Below are 23514 nucleotides of genomic sequence, written 5' to 3'. Positions count from 1 at the left end.
ATCAAAAAATGCCAGTCATTTATAGTGTTAGTAAACACACAGTCCTTTTCTACTCAAAATATATGCATACAAAGGTTGTCCCAAAAGATTGCACAGATTTTTTTTCTGATGAACTGAAATAAATTTCAGGTAAAGATGTTTTATAAGTAACTAAAGAGGCAAATGCAATTACAGTGAAACATTAGTAAATTACTCAAGATTTGTTGTAAGTGGCACTTTAATAAAGGAAAAATCATGTAAAGTATTGGTTGAAGTTACAAAATATTGTCAAAGACTTTTTGGGACAAACCTTGTACATGGGGCCTTATGCATATAGAATCATGTTGTTACAGGTAACCCTGCAAGTTATTTTACTTCTCTTTATTCATATAAAGATTAATAAATAATCACATGAAAAATTCAACAGCAACCTTCTAAAAATATTACATCTGCATTTCTATTAAAATTGTACACTTTCATACATTTATAAAGTTTACAAATTTTGCATACATATAGATTCTGCCATTTGCTTATTCAGATAAAGCAGTATTAATCTGAACACTGCATACACGTACACCTGGTGACATGACATTTTGAAAATGAATCCTCAATGTTAATCAAAAATGTTTATTAAAAAGACTGGTTTGTTCACTATAGGTCTGATACACGAATCTGTGTGGATCTAGGTATTAGTACTTGAAGAGAGTGCTTGTTAAAACATGTCACAGTAAATGTAATGGTGTAGTTACATTTTTTTTTTTTTTTACAATTGTTATTCACAGTTTATTACATTATCTGAAGAACACACATCAAAACATAGTTCTCTTTAATATCAATTTGAACACATATCTTTAAGTAAAACTGACCTAACAACATAACACATCAATTCTTATTGTGAGTAACTTCAATAAAACCTAGACACATTCAACTAATATGTGGTTGTTAAAATATCTCGTCCTATGGTTGAGTATATACTACACTCAACATCCACATCTATACAATTAAATATAAAACTATTTTAATTTATTACTGGATTTTTCATCCAAGTGATGGATGAAAAAATATCTTAATATGTGTTTATCATTTTAAAACTTTAACAGTGGAAAAGATTGCTAACATGTAACAGACAAAAGAAGTTTTTTTTATGATTTGATTTCATGGTTTTGGAATGCATTGAAATAGTTTTAACAAATTTAAGAAATTTACAACTGAAAAGGCAACATACATCATTTACAGAATTAAATAAAGATCCTAGGTTATATACATGAACATTGATTCTCTAAGAAATTGCATATTTATGAGGATATCGCTAAAATCTACAAATATATAAACATGCATCTGGAAAACCAGATAGGAGTACATATACAAAAGTGTAATGGTATAACTTTGTATGTGCTAAACAGAAAAAATACATGCAGTCATTAAGTAACCTTCATCAATTTGTTTCCTACATAGCATTGTAAAAACACGAAGAGCAAATAAAATAAAAAAAATCACAACCAAAGTAAAACAACTACTTCTTGGAGCAAACACTCTATGGTTTTGCCTTATTTCCGTGTAAACTATAGAGCACTTAAGAGGAGTACATGTACCACAAAATAGCATTAACATGATAAATGAACTTTCTTCATTAAATACAGAGAGAATGTATACTTAAAAATGAAAAAATACAATGGTTACAAAAATTCCAATTTTTAATTTACTTACTTGACAACCACTCTAAAAAAAAATTGAAAACATCAAGATTCCTTTTATATTCTTGACAAAGTAAAATCTAGCAAAGTTTTGGTGTAAACCTTGTTCAGCACTTCAGACATCATATCATGATAATCTATGTAGCTCAGAAGCAATACAAAAATGTGTGGAAGCCGCTTGACTTGGTATTGCATACAATCTATACAGGATCCAGACTCTGATACGTGGACTAACTCTGGGACGGACCAGCTGATGTTGTCTCTCTCTCTATTGGCGAGAATTGGGCTGTTGAGGGAGCCACCCTATAATTGATAAATTCCTAGCTACAAGGTCCTATCCTATTTTACTCTACATTGTCATAATCCTTTGGCGTCTTTTTTATTTCCCCTTGAAAAGTTGGTTCATAGTCTTTGGGTTTTATTCTCTTAAAGAATCCACACTAAAAAGATAAATAAACACATTTCATAAATATGTGAATTTAAAATTATAAAACAACATGCCTATGGACCACATTACTTCTTAATATCTTGACCAAGATCATTTTAAGTTTTCTTACTATCAACTGTAAAACTTGCATATGAGAAATATCGCGAGTTTTGTGTCATACTTTATCTTGTGAATATTAATTGCCAGGAACAATTTATTTTGCTTTGTAATTGTAGAAAATGTTTCCTCAGTTGTGAAAATTAATAGTTGCAGTTTGATTTCACCAACAAGCTGATAAATCATGAATAAAAGGATAACTTGAATAAAAGTTGCTGTACAGTATTCCTCAAAGAAAAAAATTGATTCCTCATGTGCCTCACCATTGCCTAAAGAGGCTAAATTTGAGTCTAATACGTACATAATAGTTTGACAAAAATTCCTGGACAAGAATTTGCAAAAGCAGCATGTACATTTTTATGTGTATACTAATATCAATTTTATAAGTATAATTACACGTATATAAGATTTTGTAAATTTTAAAATTTACCTTCCAGAATATTAAGATGAGCACTACTAACAAAACTATTCCACCAGCAATGGCTACCAGAATGATCCACCATTGTAGTTCCTTCTTCACTGAGGGTTTGACTTCTGGCACAGCATATGTGGTAGCCTTAAGCAAAATAAAAAATATCAATCAAACAATTTGTTTAGTCCCTTAAGTTTTGGAGAAATACTGAATCTAATTTCTTCAGAATGCCAAGGACCAAGAAAATACATTAAGAAAAAATAAAATTTTTGATTTACAGTGTATTTTGTTAACTTTTTTCAAATGTGTAAGATTTACTTAGTTCGACTTTTTCAAATATGCCCCCAAAAAATGCTTGATTGATTTTTTTTCACTCACAGTGCCTTCATCGTCTGACGTGTCCTGGAAAATATTGAGATCTGGTGACACGGTCACTCTGGCCAGGGAAGAGATCTGGACTTCTGAATTTGGATAATCCTATAGAATACAGAGAGAGGATACTGTATAGAACAACTCATCTAGGAAGGGTCACTCTTTAGAATACATTTTGGCAGATTGATCCGAAATACATTTTTAAAAAATTGTGAAATTATAATTTCAAACTTTTTTGGGGGGTAAAAAATTATACTGTATACAGGGTTATTTTGCCCCATTTAATTTACACCCTTTTACACTTGCAGACAATTTTGCACCGTTTTAAATTCGCCCAGTCATAGTTTTATTCGAGAAATTATACTGTTTTATTTAATTTCACTCCATTTCAAATTTGCCCAAATGAGAGTAGGGCAAAAGGGGCGAAAATAAAATGAGGGCAAAAATTTCCCTGTTTACAGAAATTTTTTCTTTCATTAATTTTTTCTTCAATATGACGTTCTGGAACTTGAAGTACCAAATGAACTCATGTTATGATGAATCACTTTCACTCACAAAGTGATGATGGTATTGCAATGTACCTGTAATAAGGTGGATTCCCACAGCCGAGCTCGTACCACAATTTTAGCTGATTCTTTCTTGTCCAACCTGAATATCTTACAGTGTATTCTAATACACTTGGCTGTGTTGTCCTTACAGCTCTGAAATATAGAATAATTTTATCACTTTTTTTTCAGATAACAATGAATTTTAACAATTTATCTCCAATTACAAAAGTAATGCTTCATTATCTGATACTGTAAATGTATTACATTTGGCTGTGTATTCTTTCTAGCACTTTAAGAGAAGCCTCAGCTAACTCAAGTACAAAGCTAAATGTATTGCACACATGTACACAAATAAGAACATTGAGAAATGTTTCGATTTAATTCTACGCTAACTTGTTCAGAAATGAATTTCCACTAAATATTATAAATGCTAATATAATACATTTACAGTGTTAATTAGAAAAAATTTTATTGTTTCTTTTTTATACATCAGTTAATCTCCCATTACAAAAGTAATGCTTCATTATCTGATATTAGTTGAATAAAATTTAATCATGTCGTTTCTATTTACCAGTTTGATAATGTTCCTCCCTGAGGGGGACTCTCGGCCTGGTTTCTGTGTCGTGGTCGATGGTTCCTCATTACCGATCTCTCGTCTCCGCCGAGTGTCGGGGGTGTTGTACGTCGGCCCCTCCCCGTTATTCACCACGACGGATGTCTTAACCTACCATCACAATGACAAGCTCTTATTGTTACATACATCACAGACATTGCATTAATGTCTATAATCAAAAAAATATTAATTCAATTACATACATCATAAAGATTGCATCAATGGCTGTGATCAAAAAATATCAATTACATAAAATTTTGTTCCGTAGATTCTTTTCATCTCTGATAAACAATAGTTTTTAAGGTGAATTCTTTTTTTTAATCAAATCTGCATTTCTCACAGTGAAAAAAAAATATGTAAAGTAGATGACTTTATATTTATTGATTTTTATTTCCATCACCATTTTAAGGTATCAGTAACAAATGCCGTAACAAATCAATGTTAAATGAGATTTGAATATTTGATTGCATGCAGTCTGTAGTTAAAAAAAGTGCCGCGCCACAGCATGATACGCCCGTCAAAAAATTACACAATTTTCTTGAACAGTTTAGGTACAAGAAAATCACATCAACCTTGATTCTAGGATTTTGATGATTTTTCCATTCCTTAAAATATTTATCCATCCCCTGTGATGTAGGCATCAATTATAATAAATATTACATCACCGAAAGATTTCTGTGCTGGTTGTGTTAGACCTTGTCAAATGCCCATCATCAAATTAGTCTTAACAACTTAATCTATACCAAATTAATTTTGAAAAGAAAAGGCTGGCCATCAAATGACCAACAGTTCCTCTGTCTAATCCCCAAAGGGTACAGCTTAATCAGAGCGACTGAGACAGCTAGCCTTCCAACATTGAACTCATTAATTAATCTTTAACTGAATGCTTGTCTACTCTTTACTACCAAGAGATGAATGGGTCTGCACTATCTACTATAATTTTTTTTTAAAAACATACAAAATACTCAAAGATTTTTTTTTTTTGGTTGAGATTTAATGCCCGACAGGTTTTAATATTTAATTCATATGGACATGCTTGATTCCATCCCACCCCATAAAATTAGTTTTTAAATTAATAATATTACATAATATCAGATTAGTCTATTATGCAAATCAAATTAGTTTTAATTACTTTTCATCAAATTCATTTTAAAACTTAAGCTAGTCAACAAAAGCTATTTTTAATCAAACAACCCATTTGCCCAATACTCAAGGGATATAGATAACAGCAATGCTCTGTCAGTTGGCTCCTCGCACTCAAAACCCATTAATTTCTCTCTAATTTGACATGCAATTTTCTGTTATCAAAATTCTTCTTGACCAGTGCTTGATAATTACACTCATGGGAGAGGCAGGATTTCTCTGACATACATTATATTTGTTATAGATTGCTGTCAAGTATATGCTTAGAAAAAATAAGTATTTTCTTGATTTAACACTTTTTTAATAAGGACAGTGCAAGACTCTTACATTATTTGGGATGTGTAAATGAATAGTAAAAAGACAAATTTTTTTTTAAAAAAATCACTTAAATTAAAGGTCACAGTGACCTTGAAATAGGTCGCGACACACCTTCTACCTAAGATGCATAAACTGGCCAAGTTTGACGATTGTAGGTCTTATGGTTTTCTAGTTATGGGCCGGAAAGGATTTTTCCATATTTGGCTATAACTTCTTAATTAAAGGTCAGAGCGACCTACTTTTTGTACGCGACACACCTTCTACCCAAGATGCATCAGATGACAAAGTTTGATAATCCTAAGCCTAGTAGTATTAAAGTTATGAGCCGGAAACGAAAAAGCTAACAGACAGACGGATGGACGGACAGACGGACGGACACGAAGCCTATAACATAATACGTCCCGTCTTAAGACGGGCGTATAAAAAAAACAAGAGGAAAGTAAAATTTAACATATTCCTTCAAATATCTTAAAAGTTAATTTAATGTTTTTTGGCAAAAATTGGTTTTAATAAAATTAATAACATAAATTAATCTAATTTCAATAAGCATAAGACCTTTAATATCCTCTAGATACCACTAAATGGCTAATTTCACTGTTTTTATTCCAATTTCTACAAGTACGACTCTCTATTGGTACAATGTAACATTAAAACCAACGTATTCTAACATGAAAAAATCATTATGAGATTGGACAGACGTTTCAGAATAAATATGGACTATTACAACTTAGTCTCATTAGCCCCACAGGGTCTAGAATTCAATAGAAAAAATAATCAAAACAAGTCACATATATTTTTGTTTTCCTTCTCACTTTTTAATTATGGTGGTTCTTTTAATTATACACCCCATGTTTCAGATGAAAACGGAAATTCAGTTCAATAAATACAAAAAGGCAGTGTTGGTTTTAATGTTACATTTCAATTTTAACCAAGATCTCAATAAAACATGATAAAAGTCATAAGAGTACAACTTACTGGTAGTCGAATGATAAGATCAGCGTTTTCCTATAGTAGGCAAGCAACAGAAAAATATAGGTTAGTTAGTCACCCAGCAAAAAGTTAGATCCACCCATATGACCTGTCTCACAAACAGTACAACAATCAATACACAACAATCGTGGTAAATTTTGTTTTCTTCTCTTGCTGATAAAATATTTACCTTCTATTTTTGTTACTAAAATATCTTACTATCTGTTCAGACAACAGCTTTCAATGCTGATATTTGTTGTACTGTGTTTGTGAAACAGTTCTAAGATACCAAACAATACCAAAGCTTCCTCCAATTTGAGATAAAATTATCAAAATTTATGTGTATTTGAATTGGATCTTTTTTAATGGCTTTGCATTGTTCAAATGGTTGGAAGGAAGCTGTAGTACTGATCAAAATCTAATTGGCTCATCAGTAAAGCAGTGTTTCTATGGAAACCAATTCAACAATAAATTACATTATAAACTAGTGACTATTGTTCAGTTTTATAAATATCATAATATTAATTAATTAATTAATGTATTCCAGAAAAAAATGTATAAAGCAAATTAACAATGGATAAGGTGAAACAATCATTTAAAATTTTGCTATTTTCAGGATGGACACCAAAATCTCAATTCTCAAAAGTAAATAATTTCTCTAACTCTTGATATTCATTGACAATTACACAAAGTTGAAAGACATTTAAAAATTTTCCAGAGAAATCAGATGAATGACATTTTGTTATAAAGAATACACTTACATTATTGCCACTCAGAATTAGATTTGTATATATTGTATGATATAAATTAAAAAAAGGTTATTGTACAGAGTGTAATATACAATAAGCAGGTAAATATTGGATTTGCGATCACAGCAGATAGAGTACAATATTTTTATGGCAAGTCTAGCAAAGTGATAGGTTTAAATTTCTAGCCAGTGCCAAGAAAAATGTTTGCACTATACTGTTTTCTAATTAATATGTTTATGAGTGTATACTTCCAGGTTTAATAGTCTACATGATGACGTTGCAACATCAAGTCTATGCACAGAATGAATGCCTAAATCAGTAAATATATAAAAAAATGCACAGCAGAATCCTTTGCGGGTATTTAATTTTGTGTCGTAAACTGTAAAGCAATATAGGGTCTTGCTATAACTGTGCAGCATAACTCAGCACATTTTTGTGTGTGTGCCGTGCATGGTCCAGCTGTGCTATTTGACATAATATAGTGTAATGCAGCATTGTACAAACAGAGGAGAAATTATCATTGACATGACATTAGTACATACTGTGACTTGTAGAACATTGTAATACTGAGGATCATGAGTACACTGGGCCTTGGACCGATCCAGAGACTGAAAAAAAAACATACAACAAACATTTACTCAAAACAAAAATAAACAATTCTCATACTTTTAGTTCAAAGAATTTTATTTCCTAGGTTTTAAATGTTGATATCAATATTGAAACTGAACTCCATCATTTTATTTTTTTCAGGGGGGGGGACTTTTTTCTCTTTCTCATTTTATTTTAAATCTGTGTCACTCTCAGCATGTTCATATATCATTTGAACTATTCCTATTACTTGTTTCATACCATATAAAAAATTTGGTGCAAATTATCTCCAGTATTAGATAAGATCCAACAAAACTATTCAAGTGATACAATATATCAATTCCATATAAACTATTTGTTTTATTAACTATCCCCCATAAATAATTCAACCATTCCTAACTATCCCAGCCATTCAAATGAACTATCTCCCACAGTGTTAATGCTAATTTCCTATCCTTGATACATGATACAGTTCATTGTCATCTATCCTTCTAATATTTCCAGTCACACATACTATTAACCACACACAATTCACTTGCTGTTCAGAATCCATAGTATGCTTTAGTCTATAAAATATACGCAGATATTTAAACGAACAGTTTTCAAGTTCAAAAGTCCATTAAACTATATAAAATTGGAGCAGAGCAAACATGACCTCCAAAAAATTGAAGGTGGGATCAGGTGCCATGGAGGGGTGAGCATCCCTTGTCAATTGGTCAATCCACCTTGTGCTCCATGCTAACTACCCCTGAATCCTATTACATGGTTTCTTACCTCGGTCTGCATAAGATACAAAAGATGTTTCCCGTCTTCATAATCCCCAGGGTCCTTCTCCACCGGCCAGAAAATATCTAGGACAGCAGATCCCACGGAACCGACACCCTCATTGTACACCTACGAAACAAACCTTCCTCATTTAAATGTGCCAAGCATATTCATTCATAGATAATTGAAACAGTCTTTGCGATCAGTGAACTGTTGCAATGCTAAAAATCATATCATTAAAATCTCCAAGATCAGAAGAGAATACATGAATTGGAAAACTTTTACACCTGTTCCATCACCTCGTGTATCTAACATACAAGTCATTCTATCAATTAAATGTACAATTTACATGTACATGTATGCTGGACAAACATAGACTCTACAGGTATTACTGTGTGTACTATGGCATTTTATTCTTAAACATTAACTGAAATACTTTATACTTAAATATAAAATATAATGTTAATAGCATCTATAAAAATTATTTCTAAATTCTAATTTATGAATATACTTTCACAAATATGTAACTAATATTTTCATTAACTTTTGTGCAAATATAAAAGTCTGTTTGGGTGACTTACAGTGAATGTATGATTGACAGCTGGTCCAATAGCATCTTCATGCTTCACCGCACTTGCTCCCCGTATGGGGCCCCTAAAGATGACGTCATTAGCTGGCTCCGCCTCTCTATGTAAAATAAACAAAACACATTTTATTCAAGGTGGATTATGTAAGATTTTTAATCTGTCTGACTTAACCTTGCATCTTCCTTAACTCAATTCCCTGGAAAAAACATAGGTAATCAGAGATTACAGAGCTCACCTCAACAAATGTTGTCTTTAAGTAAGGCAAAGTCACACAATTAACCAACAAGAAGTGTACATTCCAAAAATGAAAATATTTAAGCAATTTTAATCTGATTTTGAAATAGAACTACATAAAAAATTTAAACAAGTTCTTCTTCATGAAAATGTAATTAAAATCCAGCATCTGAAGCAAATTTGAGAGTTTTCATCTCTTGATGCAACATTTGTGCAAGTTTGGTTTATACAATGTTATATAAGCCTTATAGTTTTTTGGTAATAGACACCCATAACTATGTATTACTAAAATATTTTCATTAACTTTTGTGCAAATATAAAAGTTTGCTGTCATAGTTAATTGAAAATGAAACATGCATCAAAAACTAACATTTTCACTCATCAACAAAAAGTAGGTCAGATTCAGCATCCGAAGCAAGCCCAGTAGTATGCATCCTTATATGTATCATCCACGCAAGTTTAATTATTAAAGAACTCATAGTTACTTGGAAATGAATCATGCACCAAAAACTTTAACCTATTCACTCAACTGGAAAATGTAGGTCAGATACAGCATCCGAAGCAAACCTGGTAGTATACATCCTTATATGTATCATCCATGCTAGTTTGGCTCTTATAGTTAAAATGATAACAAAACACATTTTATTCAAGGTGGATCCTTAGATGTATCATCCATGCAAGTTTGGTCAACATAGGGCTTATAGTTACTTGGAAATGAAACCTGCACTAAAAACTTTAACTTGTTCACTCAACCGGAAAATGTAGGTCAGATTCAGCATCCGAAGCAAGCCCAGTAGTATGCATCCTTAGATACATCATCCATGCAAGTTTGGTCAACATAGGGCTTATAGTTACTTGGAAATGAAACCTGCACCAAAATCTTTAACCTGTTCACTCAACCGTAAAATGTAGGTCAGATTCAGCATCCGAAGCAAGCCTGGTAGTATGCATCCGTAGATGTATCATCCATGCAAGTTTGGTCAACATAGTGCTTATAGTTACTTGGAAATGATACCTGCACCAAAAACTTTAACCTGTTCACTCAACCGTAAAATGTAGGTCAGATTAAAAAGCAAGCCTGGTAGTTATCCTTAGATGTATCATACATGCAAGTTTGGTCAACATAGGGCTTATAGTTACTTGGAAATGAAACCTACACCAAAAACTGCACCAAAAATGTTAACCTGCTCCAAAAACATTAACCTGGTCATTCCTTTGCTGAAATTGTAGCATCTGAAACTTTGACTGGTACAATGAAACACACTAGAACCATCTTTTTCTTCAATATAGGACATAGAGGAAAACTGCTCCAAAAAACTTAACCTTAACCTGGGGGGGGGGCTCCCCCAACTTCGTTGAGGTGAGCTAAAAAATGAGTTATAAACTACATAAATATTGTTAAGTTCTAAATTTCCTCTTAGAAAAGTTTGGAGGTGATGATTTTTTTTTTGAGAGGGTGGGGTTTATTTACTTACCCAAACACTCTGATGTTTGTTTTTGTAACCATCCTCACTTGAAGAATGACTTCATCATTATCTGGGGACTGCTCCTGACTTGTACTGAAAAAATAGCCACAAAATCATTTCAGAATCTTTCCCATGACATATAATTGTTCTCCATCTTCAAATATTCAGAAGGAACAAGAAGAAGAGTTATTCCCCTTTAAGTGTGTTGTAAAGTTAATATGAGATTTTAATGTAACATGAAGAATGAGTATTAGCAGTGATATGGAAGAGTTATTTCCCTTAAAGTGTGTTGAAAAACATACCTAATCAAGAGACACATCTACAGAAATTTGACTTACGTGTTGAAGAGACCCCTGATGGTGAAATCTGACAAGTTGAGAGGTAGATTCGAGGCGTCCAGCTCAATATTAAACTCAGTGCGGACGTCAGATTTAACAGAGTTTCCAAATGGATTGGTGTGCTCACAAAATATAGTTGTTGTGTTGATGTTGATACATGCAGGAGGTGACAGTCCAGGCTGTAAAACAACAAAACAATCATTAATTTAATGATGAGCTTCTGTATCTCAAATATCAATGTGTTAAATACCATGGATATGTCAATGTGAGCTAGAAGTCTTAACAACTATTTCTTGATCTATTTCTTGATGTAATTTAATCTCAAATTCAATTCCTCTGATATCTCAATAATTTTATTTTTCTTGACCCCATGGAGTTTGTTAAAAAAAATGAACTGCATAATGAAGGTTAAATGAAGTTATACAATGTACTGAATAATCCAAAATTTAATATTTCATTTAAACAACATTTTATGATTTTGAACAAATTTTTCACAGTTTGTTTATTAATTTTAAACACTTTGTATGAATCTCTACGTACCGGATAGACAGGTGTGCTGCCCGCGTACTGCATGTCCTTGGGGACAACCAGGTAAAAGCTGGGCTGGTAGGCGGGCTCACCTTTGTTGGTCAGTGTAATTTTCACCTTGAAGAGGTCATTTTCACCAATACTCAACACATACTTATTTCCATCCCTAAAATATATGGAATATAATAATTTAAGTGATGTGTTTTTATATTCAGTTACTTTAAAAGTAACCTTACAAATTTAATCTCTTAAACGCAAGAATATTTTACTTCTAAATAAAAGAAGAGGTTTAGAAATATTACATGAACATGGCATCATGCATGAATTTATTCATTTTTTAAACCTAATTTTTACATATTGTCATTTACATGTATACCAACTTTAATAAGCAAGAAATGAAACCAACACAATTAAACAAAAGAGAGGACTTAAAATATTTTAATTTTTGACACAACACAAAAAAATGAAATGTATCTCCACAGTATTCTGTTGATATATTTTAATTTGAATTGACTTCCTATGGTTGAGGGTATAGGTGGGGGTGGGGAAGTTTGTTGGTGGGGGTGGGGGTTGAGGGTAAGAAGGGGTGTAGGGTGTGGGGGTGTTATTCTCCTACAGGGAAGAGTAGGCTGTATATGACATACCTTTCCAGGGGAAACAGACTCATTTGAAGTCTAATGTTACTCTGACAGATATCATCTGTACCACACTTCTTCACAAAATCAATCTGAAAACACAAATACAATCATTATCCTTTATATGGTGAAAGAAATTATGTATCATAATAAACACAAAATTAATTTAAACTCTGATCAGTTTGTCAATTATGTTATATTCAGAGTACTAATTACCTTGAACAAAAAGCAATGAGAAGACTAATTTATTTTTGCAAAGCATTCAAACTTTAATTGAAATCAAAAATATCACTTGACTATTTTTAACCTTAATAATCTATTTTTTTACCTTCAATCAGGTTTTTGAATATCTGTGTAAGAGGATACAAACCTTCTCTGTGAATGACGTGACAGAGGTTTCTGCGGTCTGATTGGCTATCATCAGGATTGGAAACTTGTTAATGTCCGTGAAGACCTGTCGACGCCGCCGACGTCTGAAGTCGGGTTTGTTTCCCAGGCTGTAGGATATGTCTATCTGAATCGGAGTTAGCTTGTCCTTGATATTGTCCTACAAATATCAAAAATAAGAACATATCTGTATTTAATTGTCCCTTGGAAACTTATTTTCAATTAATTTTTTTAGATTTATGAAAGAAATATTTAAAATTAGGGCTGTGTATTGAGCAAAAAATTTCGATACGATACGATACAATATTTTTTAAAGCGATATGCGATATATTGGATTCTTAAACATGTCCATCAAAAAAGGCTCATTAATCATTTAATGCATGGATTTCATAAAAAATTTAGTGTTTTATTACCCATTTCAAAGTTCTTATCCCATAGTCAGTAAATAAAATACTTCCAATCGAAATTTTTAATGACTGTAAAATCAACAGGTTAAAATAACATTGTTATGTATTTTATAATAGCTATAAAAACTGTGTTCTTTCTTTTATAAATCTATAATTATTGATCAGTTTTAATTCAAAAAAGTGAAATATAATCTTTGCTTATTAAAATTCCTATCTTTTTAGCAGAATTGAAAGAAAAGCTTCTTGTCCGATACGTATTGGAAGTAATTTTTCGATACGATATTTTTGTTGAATATCGATACGTATCGATATATCGATATATTGATACAGCCCTATTTAAAATGATGTATAATCTTTCATTCCTATGCTCACATTTACAAAATTTGCTTTATGAAGCCTTATATAAACAATAATAAATCGGCTTAAACCATTGTCCAAAGAGACATAGGTGCTGTCGTGTCGATAAAGCACTGAGTGTGGTTTTTTTCACGATATACATGTTCATAGTATTAGACAGTAATACAAGGTGTGCAATTATTTTTCAATCCCTAAATATCATCAAAAAGTTTTTATGTACATGCAAACGTCAAAGCATTTGTACCGTATTCAAAGCAACTATTAATCATCTATAACAACTCCAATATTAAATGTGAGCATGGAGCAATGTCTTTGGAATATAATCTTTCCATTTCGGTCTTATAAAGTGATATAGAAACTCTACGGTTTTTCCGGTGACAAAGTAAATATTTTGCAGTTAACGGACAAAAACCATGTGTCGCCATTGAATCATAAACATAGACTATCATGCTTTGGGACTCATTCACTTGATCGGAGTACGGGTGTGACGAAAACATTGTCACATGTTGAAAATTGCCTTCCATATAAGGTAGTGGTCTCGAAGTGTTAATATATATATACAGTATTTACCCCATCTGAGGCTTGACCTATAACCTGTGAATACTTACAGCGAGATATATGACCTGACTGTGACAGCCCTCCAGTTTTTGGTAGGCCAGGTCCTGAGTGTAGGACACCATGTCTGGTTGTGGAGCGCCTTTAAATAAGATTCGCTTCTCCACCCGATCTTTTTCTGCCACCACTTTTACATCAATACTCTGAACTGTTGAAAAGCTACAGAAAACAAAATTTTACAAGATCATAAACTGCTCTTCATAGAAATCCATACCCCTTTTTTAAAACTATGTATACACATACATGTTTCTCAAAGAATCTGAAAGAACTTCTTCCAAACAGTAGTAAGGAAATGAATATTGTATACAGGGTTATTTTTGCCCTGTGTTATTTTTGCCCTTTTTCACTTGCTTACAAATTTGCCCCATTTTAAATTCGCCCAGTCCCAGTTCTGTTTAAGAATTTATGCTGTTTTCTTTGAATTCCCCCCATTTTAAATTCGCCCACTTGTGACACGTTGAAAGGGGCGAAAATAAAACAGGGGCAAAAATTACAGTAGTAGAAGATGTAAAAATTTACAAAAAAGACAAAATAATGAATTTTTGCAAATACAACTTCTTTGAGCAAAATTTGTGAGAATTCCCTCAGATTAGATTGAGAGAATCAACTGGACATAATTTCTAATAAGTCCTAACCACTGTACATGTGGATGAATCATTCTGTACCTTTGTTCAGGTTTAGCAGTGAACATGAGGCAAATCTTCAACAGCATGCAATATCTGGGTTTGGTGACGAGGGCTGGGTCGTCATAAGGACAACCCACGCCTCTACTGAGGTTAAACTTCCTGGGGCTGAAGGTGACATTGGGGAAGAGGTGTACAATGGGCCGGGATCTCAGCATGATGGCTTTATTTGAGGCGTAGGCCCCCACTGTAACATCCGAATAGCCATTCTGGTCTAAATCCAGACCTCCCGACAAAGCATAACCAAACGTCCGCAGGGCAGGATCCAGGTCTGAGGCTGAGATTTTCTGAAAAATAGAAAAGGTACTTATTTCATCCACATATACATATAGGTGTACAAAACTTTAAATAGCACAGCTGCATTTGCATGTACATACTTTATATCCAAGAATACAATTTCACATTATACAATCATGTAAACACAAAATACATCAGATATATATATGTGTTTGCAAAACTGTTAAGCTAAATTACCTGAACATATTTAGGAATGATTCCAGTTTTTGATCCATGAAATATATAAACAGCACCACGCTCAAAATTGTCATACGGAGCCCCTACTGCCAAATCTGTAGATAATATAATGCTTTTAATTTACTAAAAGAAATGTTCATCATGGATTTTTTTTTCTGTTATGTCGTTGATAACAATAAATACAACATTTCTGTATTAGATTGACAGTCTACCTTGGAATCCATCCAGATTTAGATCCCCGGCCCTGGAGAGGGAATGTCCGAACCTGGCCTCTAAACACTTCATTTTGTCACATTCACTCTCCGCCATATCCAGGGTGATCAGGCGGGGCTTAGTGTAGGAGGACAGCTGTCAATCAAAATACCAAAACACGATTACAAAGCTATCCCCAATATGTGCAATCTAATCAAAATTAGATGTAAGATCCGCTTGCACACTTGCTACGCTAACATCTAACAACATCCTATAGAGGGTCACGTCAGAGGTCAAATTCAGAACAGCTCTAGACTTATTCACTTCAACAATATATGATGATTTTGCAGGGAAGGATTTGATTAGTTGATAGAATTTGACCTCTGACGTGACCCTTTATGGGATGTTGTTAGATGTTAGTGTAGCGAGTGTGCGAGCAGATCTAACATCTAATTTTAATTAGATAGCAATATGTGTATTTATACCTCTTTTTAGCTTAAAATGCATGTACCCTGACAACCTAAAATACATCAAATGACAAAGTTTTGTGTTTCTAAGCCTCTGTCTATTTGGAATATTTAGATATAGCTTTGAATTTCCAAAAGTAGAATCTAATGATCTACCTTGAGCTCCGGTGAGAATGGAAAATAAAATAAAAATTTAATAATGAATTTAAAAAGCAGAATCCAGCCTTTAAAACAAGAAAATAAAACATTTATGAAATGAAAACACCTAATTTACTCCACTGAATCTAACTAACTGTATTACACTAACTTTTATTATATGTACATTTTATAACAAAATTAGTACCTTTGTTTTAGTACTGTACACATAAATGGCCCCTCCAGCAAACATATTGGTTGTGGTGTCCGTTTTGGTGTAAAGAGGGCATCCAACAACCAGTTCATCATACCTGTCAAAAACGCAGAACTTAATGAGCAGATGTCAAAAACAGTCATAATGCCTCCCCCAAATATTGTATTCTTCAACTATGTTTTGAAATTTACTTTTCAATGTGATATCTAATAACATCACATCAAAATTCCAAATTTTAACATTTTTAACATTTTTCATACGTGTTTTACCAATTTTTACTACACTTGTTTGTCTTACAATAAATGTACATAAATTTGCCAACATTCAGTTGAAGGCAAAAACAATAAATCTCAGATGCTTCACATATACATGTACATGTACATGTACATGTACAGTCAAACTTTGTTATTTTGAACCTGATGGACCAAGATTCAACTTCAAGATATTCTAAGTTTCAAGAAAACAATGCTTAACAAGAGGCCCAGGGGCCACAGCGCTCACCTGAGCACATTGGCTAGGAAAAAGCACATATCAGATCAGAACTGAAAGTTTACTGGGGGGGGGCTTGAATTTTAACCCCCCAGGGGTTCATGATTTGAACAAACTAGAATCTACACTACCTGAAGATGATTCCATATTAATATCACTAATCATAGCTTTGAAGTACTTGAAAAGATGATTTTAAAAAGGTTTCCCTATATAAAACTTGGGTCGGCCGTTTTGGCCCCACCCTAGCCCCGGGGGTCATGATTTGAACAAACTTGAATCTACACCATCTGAGGATGATTCCATATGAGTTTCATCTCTCCTGGCCAAGTGGTTCTTGAGAAGAAGATTTTTAAAGATTTTTCCTATATATTCCTATGTAAAACTTGGGTCGCCCATTTTGGCCCCACCCTAGCCCCGGGGGTCATGATTTGAACAAACTTGAATCTACACCATCTGCGAATGATTCCACATGAGTTTCATCTTTCCTGGCCAAGTGGTTCTTGAGAAGAAGATTTTTAAAGATTTTTCCTATATATTCCTATGTAAAACTTGGGTCGCCCATTTTGGTCCCACCCTAGCCCTGGGAGTCATGATTTGAACAAACTTGAATCTACACCATCTGAGGATGATTCCACATGAGTTTCATCTTTCCTGGCCCAGTGGTATCCTGAGAAGAAGATTTTTAAAGATTTTTCCTGTATATTCCTATGTAAAACTTGGGTCGGCCATTTTGGCCCCACCCTAGCCCCGGGGGTCATGATTTGAACAAACTTGAATCTACACTACCTGAGGATGATTCCACATGAGTTTCATCTTTCCTTGCCCAGTGGTTCTTGAGAAGAAGATTTTTTAAAAATGCCATTAATTTTTCTCTAATTCATAATTATCTCCCCTTGGAAAAGGGCGTGGCCCTTCTTTTGAACAAACTTGAATCCCCTTTACCCAAGGATGCTTTGTGGCAAGTTTGGTTGAAATTGGCCCAGTGGTTCTTGAGAAGAAGTCGAAAATGTGAAAAGTTTACAACAACAACGACGACGACAACGACGACGACGACAACGACAACGACGACAGACAACGGACAAATTGTGATCAGAAAAGCTCACTTGAGCCTTTGGCTCAGGTGAGCTAAAAACATTAAGGAAAAATTGATTGATACTGCCAACTCACTTTGACATATCCCTGGTACTTGATATACTGGTCTTTGGGATAATTAAATTTAACTGTATGTAATTCAATACCGGTACAAGGAGATTGTCAAACCCTACCCATCATTGTCAAAGTCTACAGCAGCCAGGTCACTTCCAAATGCTGAGAATGCCATAGTTCCACTGATGATGTTCTGGATATAGTAGACAAGGTCACTGTTACTTTTGGTGAAGATGACCACTTGACCAGTGGAATTAGACCTAGGGGCACCGCCAATGTAGACTCTCCTCTGGTATCCACGGAATTTTCCCGATATTACTGAATAGCCTACAAATAAACATGATCTGAATTAGCTGTTGCATTTACAGGTTGCATTGAACATTTGAAAATTAATTTTCCCACATTTATTAGACAAAAGATATACAACATTGTAAACACTGTTGTCAACAGTCATTCAGCCATAACTGTTGTATTATGCTTCATAGTCCAGTAAAACTCTGTGCATTGGTTCCTTAAATCAGATTATTTGCTATACTTATCATAGGGCATTTGTAAAATACTCTTACTCAAATGCAAATATTTATCAACCATGGGGCACTTCTACAATTACCCTACATATATACAGTATGTCTGTTTGACATAGCAGGGCATTTCTACAATAGCCTTACCTAAGTGCATTTAATTATAAAATAGTCCTACCTAAGTATGAGTGTTTATCTACAGCGGGACGTTTATCCTCTTCATGGTACGGCTGACTGTAACTCCAGGACTTGTCTCTGATAGCGGAGCTCTGAGAAATATCCCCCGTTATATAGATTCTGGCAACCTGACCTGTAAATACAAGATTATTCATTTACTATTAAATTTCCTAAATATATATAGAGGATATTAAATGTTTTGTTGTTGAATATGGAAGTTATTTCACGAGTGGGACAGGATTTTTTTTTAATATTTTGATGAGTGCATAGCACGAGTGAAAATATAAAAAATTCCTGTCTCATGAGTGAAATAACTTCTACAGCAAAACTTGTTTAGTACAAACATGTATATTGCGAATTCACGGATATAGCGAAGTTATATTAGATCCCCAGAAATATAAATTTAACCAATTCATTATACGTAAATAACGAATTACGGATATAGCAAAGTAATTTCATAGGTCCCACCTTTGCCAAGCTGTCTTTTTGTAATACAGTCTAAGGCTACATGACATCATAGTTGAACAGCTGAGACATCATAGCTAAGTGAAGTGAAAACATTGTAATCATGGATTTTAGCAACATAACTTTAGCAGTGTTATTTTCTGTCAGGATGGTTTTTTACTTCTATCTATCTTATATCAGATCAAGGAAGATTTTCCCAACACTCTCCCTTATGGAATGGAAAATCTCACGCATTTACCTCACTTCTGATATTTGTCACACTGTGAAAGGATATCATTTTGATATCCTTTCACAGTGTGACAGAATATCATTTTTATTCAATGAATAAATTACAGTATTTCATGGATAAAAATGTAATAAATTTTAATATTTACTCTGCCTGTGTTTTTTTTACTATATCAATAATGAAATTGACTTGACACTGTTCATATAAAGAATTACATATATTCTTTTCTGTGTGAGGTATGAGTAAATTTACAAAGCAGGCAATCACATTTGTTAACTGTAAAAGTACAGAAAAATATATCTACATCTACATGTATTTGATGACACTTTACAAACACTATGTGACAAATAAAATGTTATGATTTTGAGATTTGAATCTATATAAAGCAAATGCCATTTTGTTAAACAAGCCTTTATTTTTGCCAAATTTATGATGAACTTTATTCTAAAGAACTCTTCATTAACAGGAAGTTATATCCCGTTAAAACCTTGTTTTATTTTTACATCTTTTTATATGATAAAGAAAGCTTTGATACAAGGATATAAAACATAAAGCACTCAATGACTTCCTCAAAAGGAAGGTTTTGTTGTATTCATCTGCAAAACAGAGTCTTCCTGTCTCCTCAAAAAGACAGATGCACAATTTAACATTTATATTTCCTTTTTGGTTTGCAAAAGCTATTTTTATCTGCTTCATTGCAATACAATTTAACAAATTAAATCATATTTCCTCATGATTAAATTGTAACCATTTGCAAAAGCAATTTATATTAAATGCTTCATTGCAGAGAGTTACTCTCTCGTAAAAATTATATAGATAAAAATTTCTAAAATGCCTGCATTTTACTTTGTATAAGTGAAATAATTACATGATATTAATTGCCTTAATTACCTGTCCAGTCTACAGATCCTGGGGCTCCTAGAACTATCTCCTCATCCTACAAAAAGATGCAAAAAATATTACTCCTTAACGAAAGGATATTCTTCTGCTCTTTTTCTTCTCTCCTTTCACAAAGTTTACTAAAAGAAAGAACATGAAATAAACTGATGTCCACTGGTACTAATATGCACATTACTCTTTCATTTTAATTAAGTGTACATAAATCATGATAGCATGTGCAGTAAAGCTACCTCAAAATGAATGCAACCGGACCTGAGAAACATCAAATTAACTATATTACCGACTTAGTATATAAAATTTTTCGGTGATACTGACCGGCATCACTACAGCATCCACTCCCGACTGACAGTACGCCGTCCCCTCGTTATCCCGTCCATCGTCTAAACACTGACGGATTTCTCCATAAGGCTCAAGGGTGTTTGAAAAAGAGGCACATCTTCCCAACGGATTGTAGTTCAGTTTGTATCGAAAAGCACAGGCCTAAAAAATTCAAAAGATTCCGATCATTGTTTGCAGCAGTTTTATTTCTTATAAAACATAAGCATATACATGTACTATATGATACTATACACACTGACTGAGGATCTCATTATCCCACAATAATATATTGAAATTCACATTTTATTCACAAGAATTTTTTATTTTTACAAAATGACAAAATATGGTCTACATGAAAAAGAAATTTGATGTGAAAATATCAGGATGTCTTCATGTGTATAAGGTTCTATTAACAAAATTCTACCACAACAATAAATCTAGAGCTTATGTCTTTCCAACATATGAGTGGATTTCACTCCTTACCAGGGCTATTCCATCCCCAGAGCTCCTGACTGTGCCCCCTAGCCACTGGTCATTGGTTGATATGTGGCTGTTCTCTGCAAACACTGACGCTACAACAAATCATATATACACAGTTAGTACATTTTCTCAGTAATTAGCTTAACACTTTTCAATTTCAGAGGAAAATATTATGATGCTAAGTAGATTAGTACATTCATGAGAGTACATGTACTGCATGTAATGCTACAGCTGGGTTAAATTCCACCCATTTTCCCCATTGTTTTTCATAATGTAACAGCCGGTGTTATAATTCCCCATATTCCCCCTTACCTACTTTGTAGATATGTTACAGGTGGTGTTATATTTCCCTCATATTCCTCCATACCTATGTTGTTGATAATGTTAAGGATGGGGTTGTATTTCCCCCATACATTCTGATTGTATTTTCCCCCTTACTTTCGGTGAAGATAATGTTACAATTGGGTTAAGCCCCTTAACTATATATGTTGTTGATATTGTTATGCTGGGGTTAATTTTTTTCATACCCCCCTTTATTTATGTTGTAGAGATGTTACAGCTGGGGTTATATTTCCCCAAAACCAAAGCTGTAGGTCTATGTTGTTGAAGGTATTTTATGTTATATTCAGTTATTGATAATGTTACAGTTGAGTTTGGTTCCCCCTTACCTATGTTGTTGATAATGTTACAGTTGAGTTTAGTTCCCACTTACTTATGTTTTTGATAATGTTACAGTTGTTTCCCCCTTACCTATGTTGTTGATAATGTTAAAGTTGAGTTTAGTTCCCCCCTTACCTATGTTGTTGATAATGTTACAGTTGAGTTTCATTTCCCCCTTACCTATATTGTTGATAATGTTACAGTTGAGTTTATTTCCCCTTTACCTAAGTTGTTGATAACATTACAGTTGGGTTTTATTTCCCCTTACCTATGTTGTTGATTAAATATTACAGCTGGTGTTATATTTCCCCCATATTTTTCCCTTACCTATGCTGTTGATAATGTTACAGTTGGGTTTATTTCCCCCTACCTATGTTGCTGATAGTGTTACAGTTGAGTTTATTTCCCCCACCTATGTTGTTGATAATGTTACAGTTGGGTTTATTTTCCCCTACCTATGTTGTTGATAATGTTGCAGTTGGGTTATATTCCCCCTTACCTATGTTGCTGATAATGTTAAAGTTGGGTTATATTCCCCCTTACCTATGTTGCTGATAATGTTACAGCTGAGTTTATTTCCCCCTACCTATGTTGTTGATAATGTTACAGTTTATTCCCCCCTTACCTATGGTATGTTGTTGATAATGTTACATTTGGGTTATATTCCCCCTTACCTAATATGTTGTTGAACATGTTACAGTTGAGTTTATCCCCCCCTTACCTTTGTTATTGATTATGTTACAGTTGAGTTTATTTCCCCCTTACCTATGTTGTTGATGTTACAGTTGAGTTTATTTCCCCCTTACCTATGTTGTTGATAATGTTACAGTTGAGTTTAGTTCTCCCTTACCTATGTTGTTGATAATGTTACAGTTGAGTTTATTTCCCCCTTACCTACGTTGTTGATAATGTTAAAGTTGAGTTTAGTTCCCCCTTACCTATGTTGTTGATGTTACAGTTGAGTTTCATTTCCCCCTTACCTATATTGTTGATAATGTTACAGTTGAGTTTATTTCCCCTTTACCTATGTTGTTGGTAACATTACAGTTGGGTTTTATTTCCCCTTACCTATGTTGTTGATTAAATATTACAGCTGGTGTTATATTTCCCCCATATTTTTCCCTTACCTATGTTGTTGATAATGTTACAGTTGGGTTTATTTCCCCCACCTATATTGTTGATAATGTTACAGTTGGGTTTATTTTCCCCTAATGTTGTTGATTATGTTAAGTTGAATGTTAAAGTTGGGTTATATTCCCCCTTACCTATGTTGCTGATAATGTTACAGCTCAGGACCTATGGTATGTTGTTGATAATGTTACATTTGGGTTAATACTTACCTAAAATGTTACATTTCACCTTTGTTATTGATTATGTTACAGTTGAGTTTATTTCCCCCTTACCTATATTGTTGATGTTACAGACGTGTTTATTTCCCCCTTACCTATGTTGTTGATAATGTTACAGTTGAGTTTATTTCCCCCTTACCTATGTTGTTGATAATGTTACAGTTGAGTTTAGTTCCCCCTTACCTATGTTGTTGATAATGTTACAGTTGAGTTTAGTTCCCCCTTACCTATGTTGTTGATAATGTTACAGTTGAGTTTAGTTCCCCCTTACCTATGTTGTTGATAATGTTACAGTTGAGTTTATTTCCCTACCTATGTTGTTGATATTTACAGTGCGTTGTTGATAATGTTAAAACCTATGTTGTTGATA

At 33.4% G+C, this 23514-nt stretch overlaps 1 protein-coding gene across 1 annotated transcript; it reads right to left on the bottom strand.

The window, feature by feature from the left end:
* Positions 1-45: 45 nt before the first annotated feature.
* On the bottom strand, positions 46-21964 carry LOC134270220 (integrin alpha-PS1-like). The gene is made up of 26 exons (XM_062752411.1): positions 21931-21964; positions 21804-21842; positions 21139-21227; positions 20653-20817; positions 20329-20374; positions 18748-18879; positions 18168-18375; positions 16408-16510; positions 15618-15753; positions 15406-15500; positions 14914-15218; positions 14242-14407; positions 12853-13029; positions 12492-12574; positions 11860-12013; positions 11320-11498; positions 10991-11074; positions 9276-9381; positions 8704-8823; positions 7884-7949; positions 6599-6628; positions 4121-4273; positions 3583-3702; positions 3008-3106; positions 2648-2773; positions 46-2113 (listed from the first exon to the last, which is right to left on the bottom strand). The coding sequence occupies exons 1-26, from the start codon at positions 21962-21964 to the stop codon at positions 2018-2020; spliced, it is 3111 nt and encodes a 1036-aa protein (XP_062608395.1). The 3' UTR covers positions 46-2017.
* Between the last annotated feature and the right edge of the window lie 1550 nt (positions 21965-23514).

The sequence above is a fragment of the Saccostrea cucullata genome, unplaced genomic scaffold (assembly GCF_032062105.1).
Source record: "Saccostrea cucullata isolate Sc308-1 unplaced genomic scaffold, CSIRO_AGI_Scuc_v1 ctg49, whole genome shotgun sequence".
NCBI lineage: Eukaryota > Metazoa > Mollusca > Bivalvia > Ostreida > Ostreidae > Saccostrea > Saccostrea cuccullata.
Note: the sequence above shows the minus strand (reverse complement) of the source record. Positions and strands in the feature narration are given on the sequence as shown.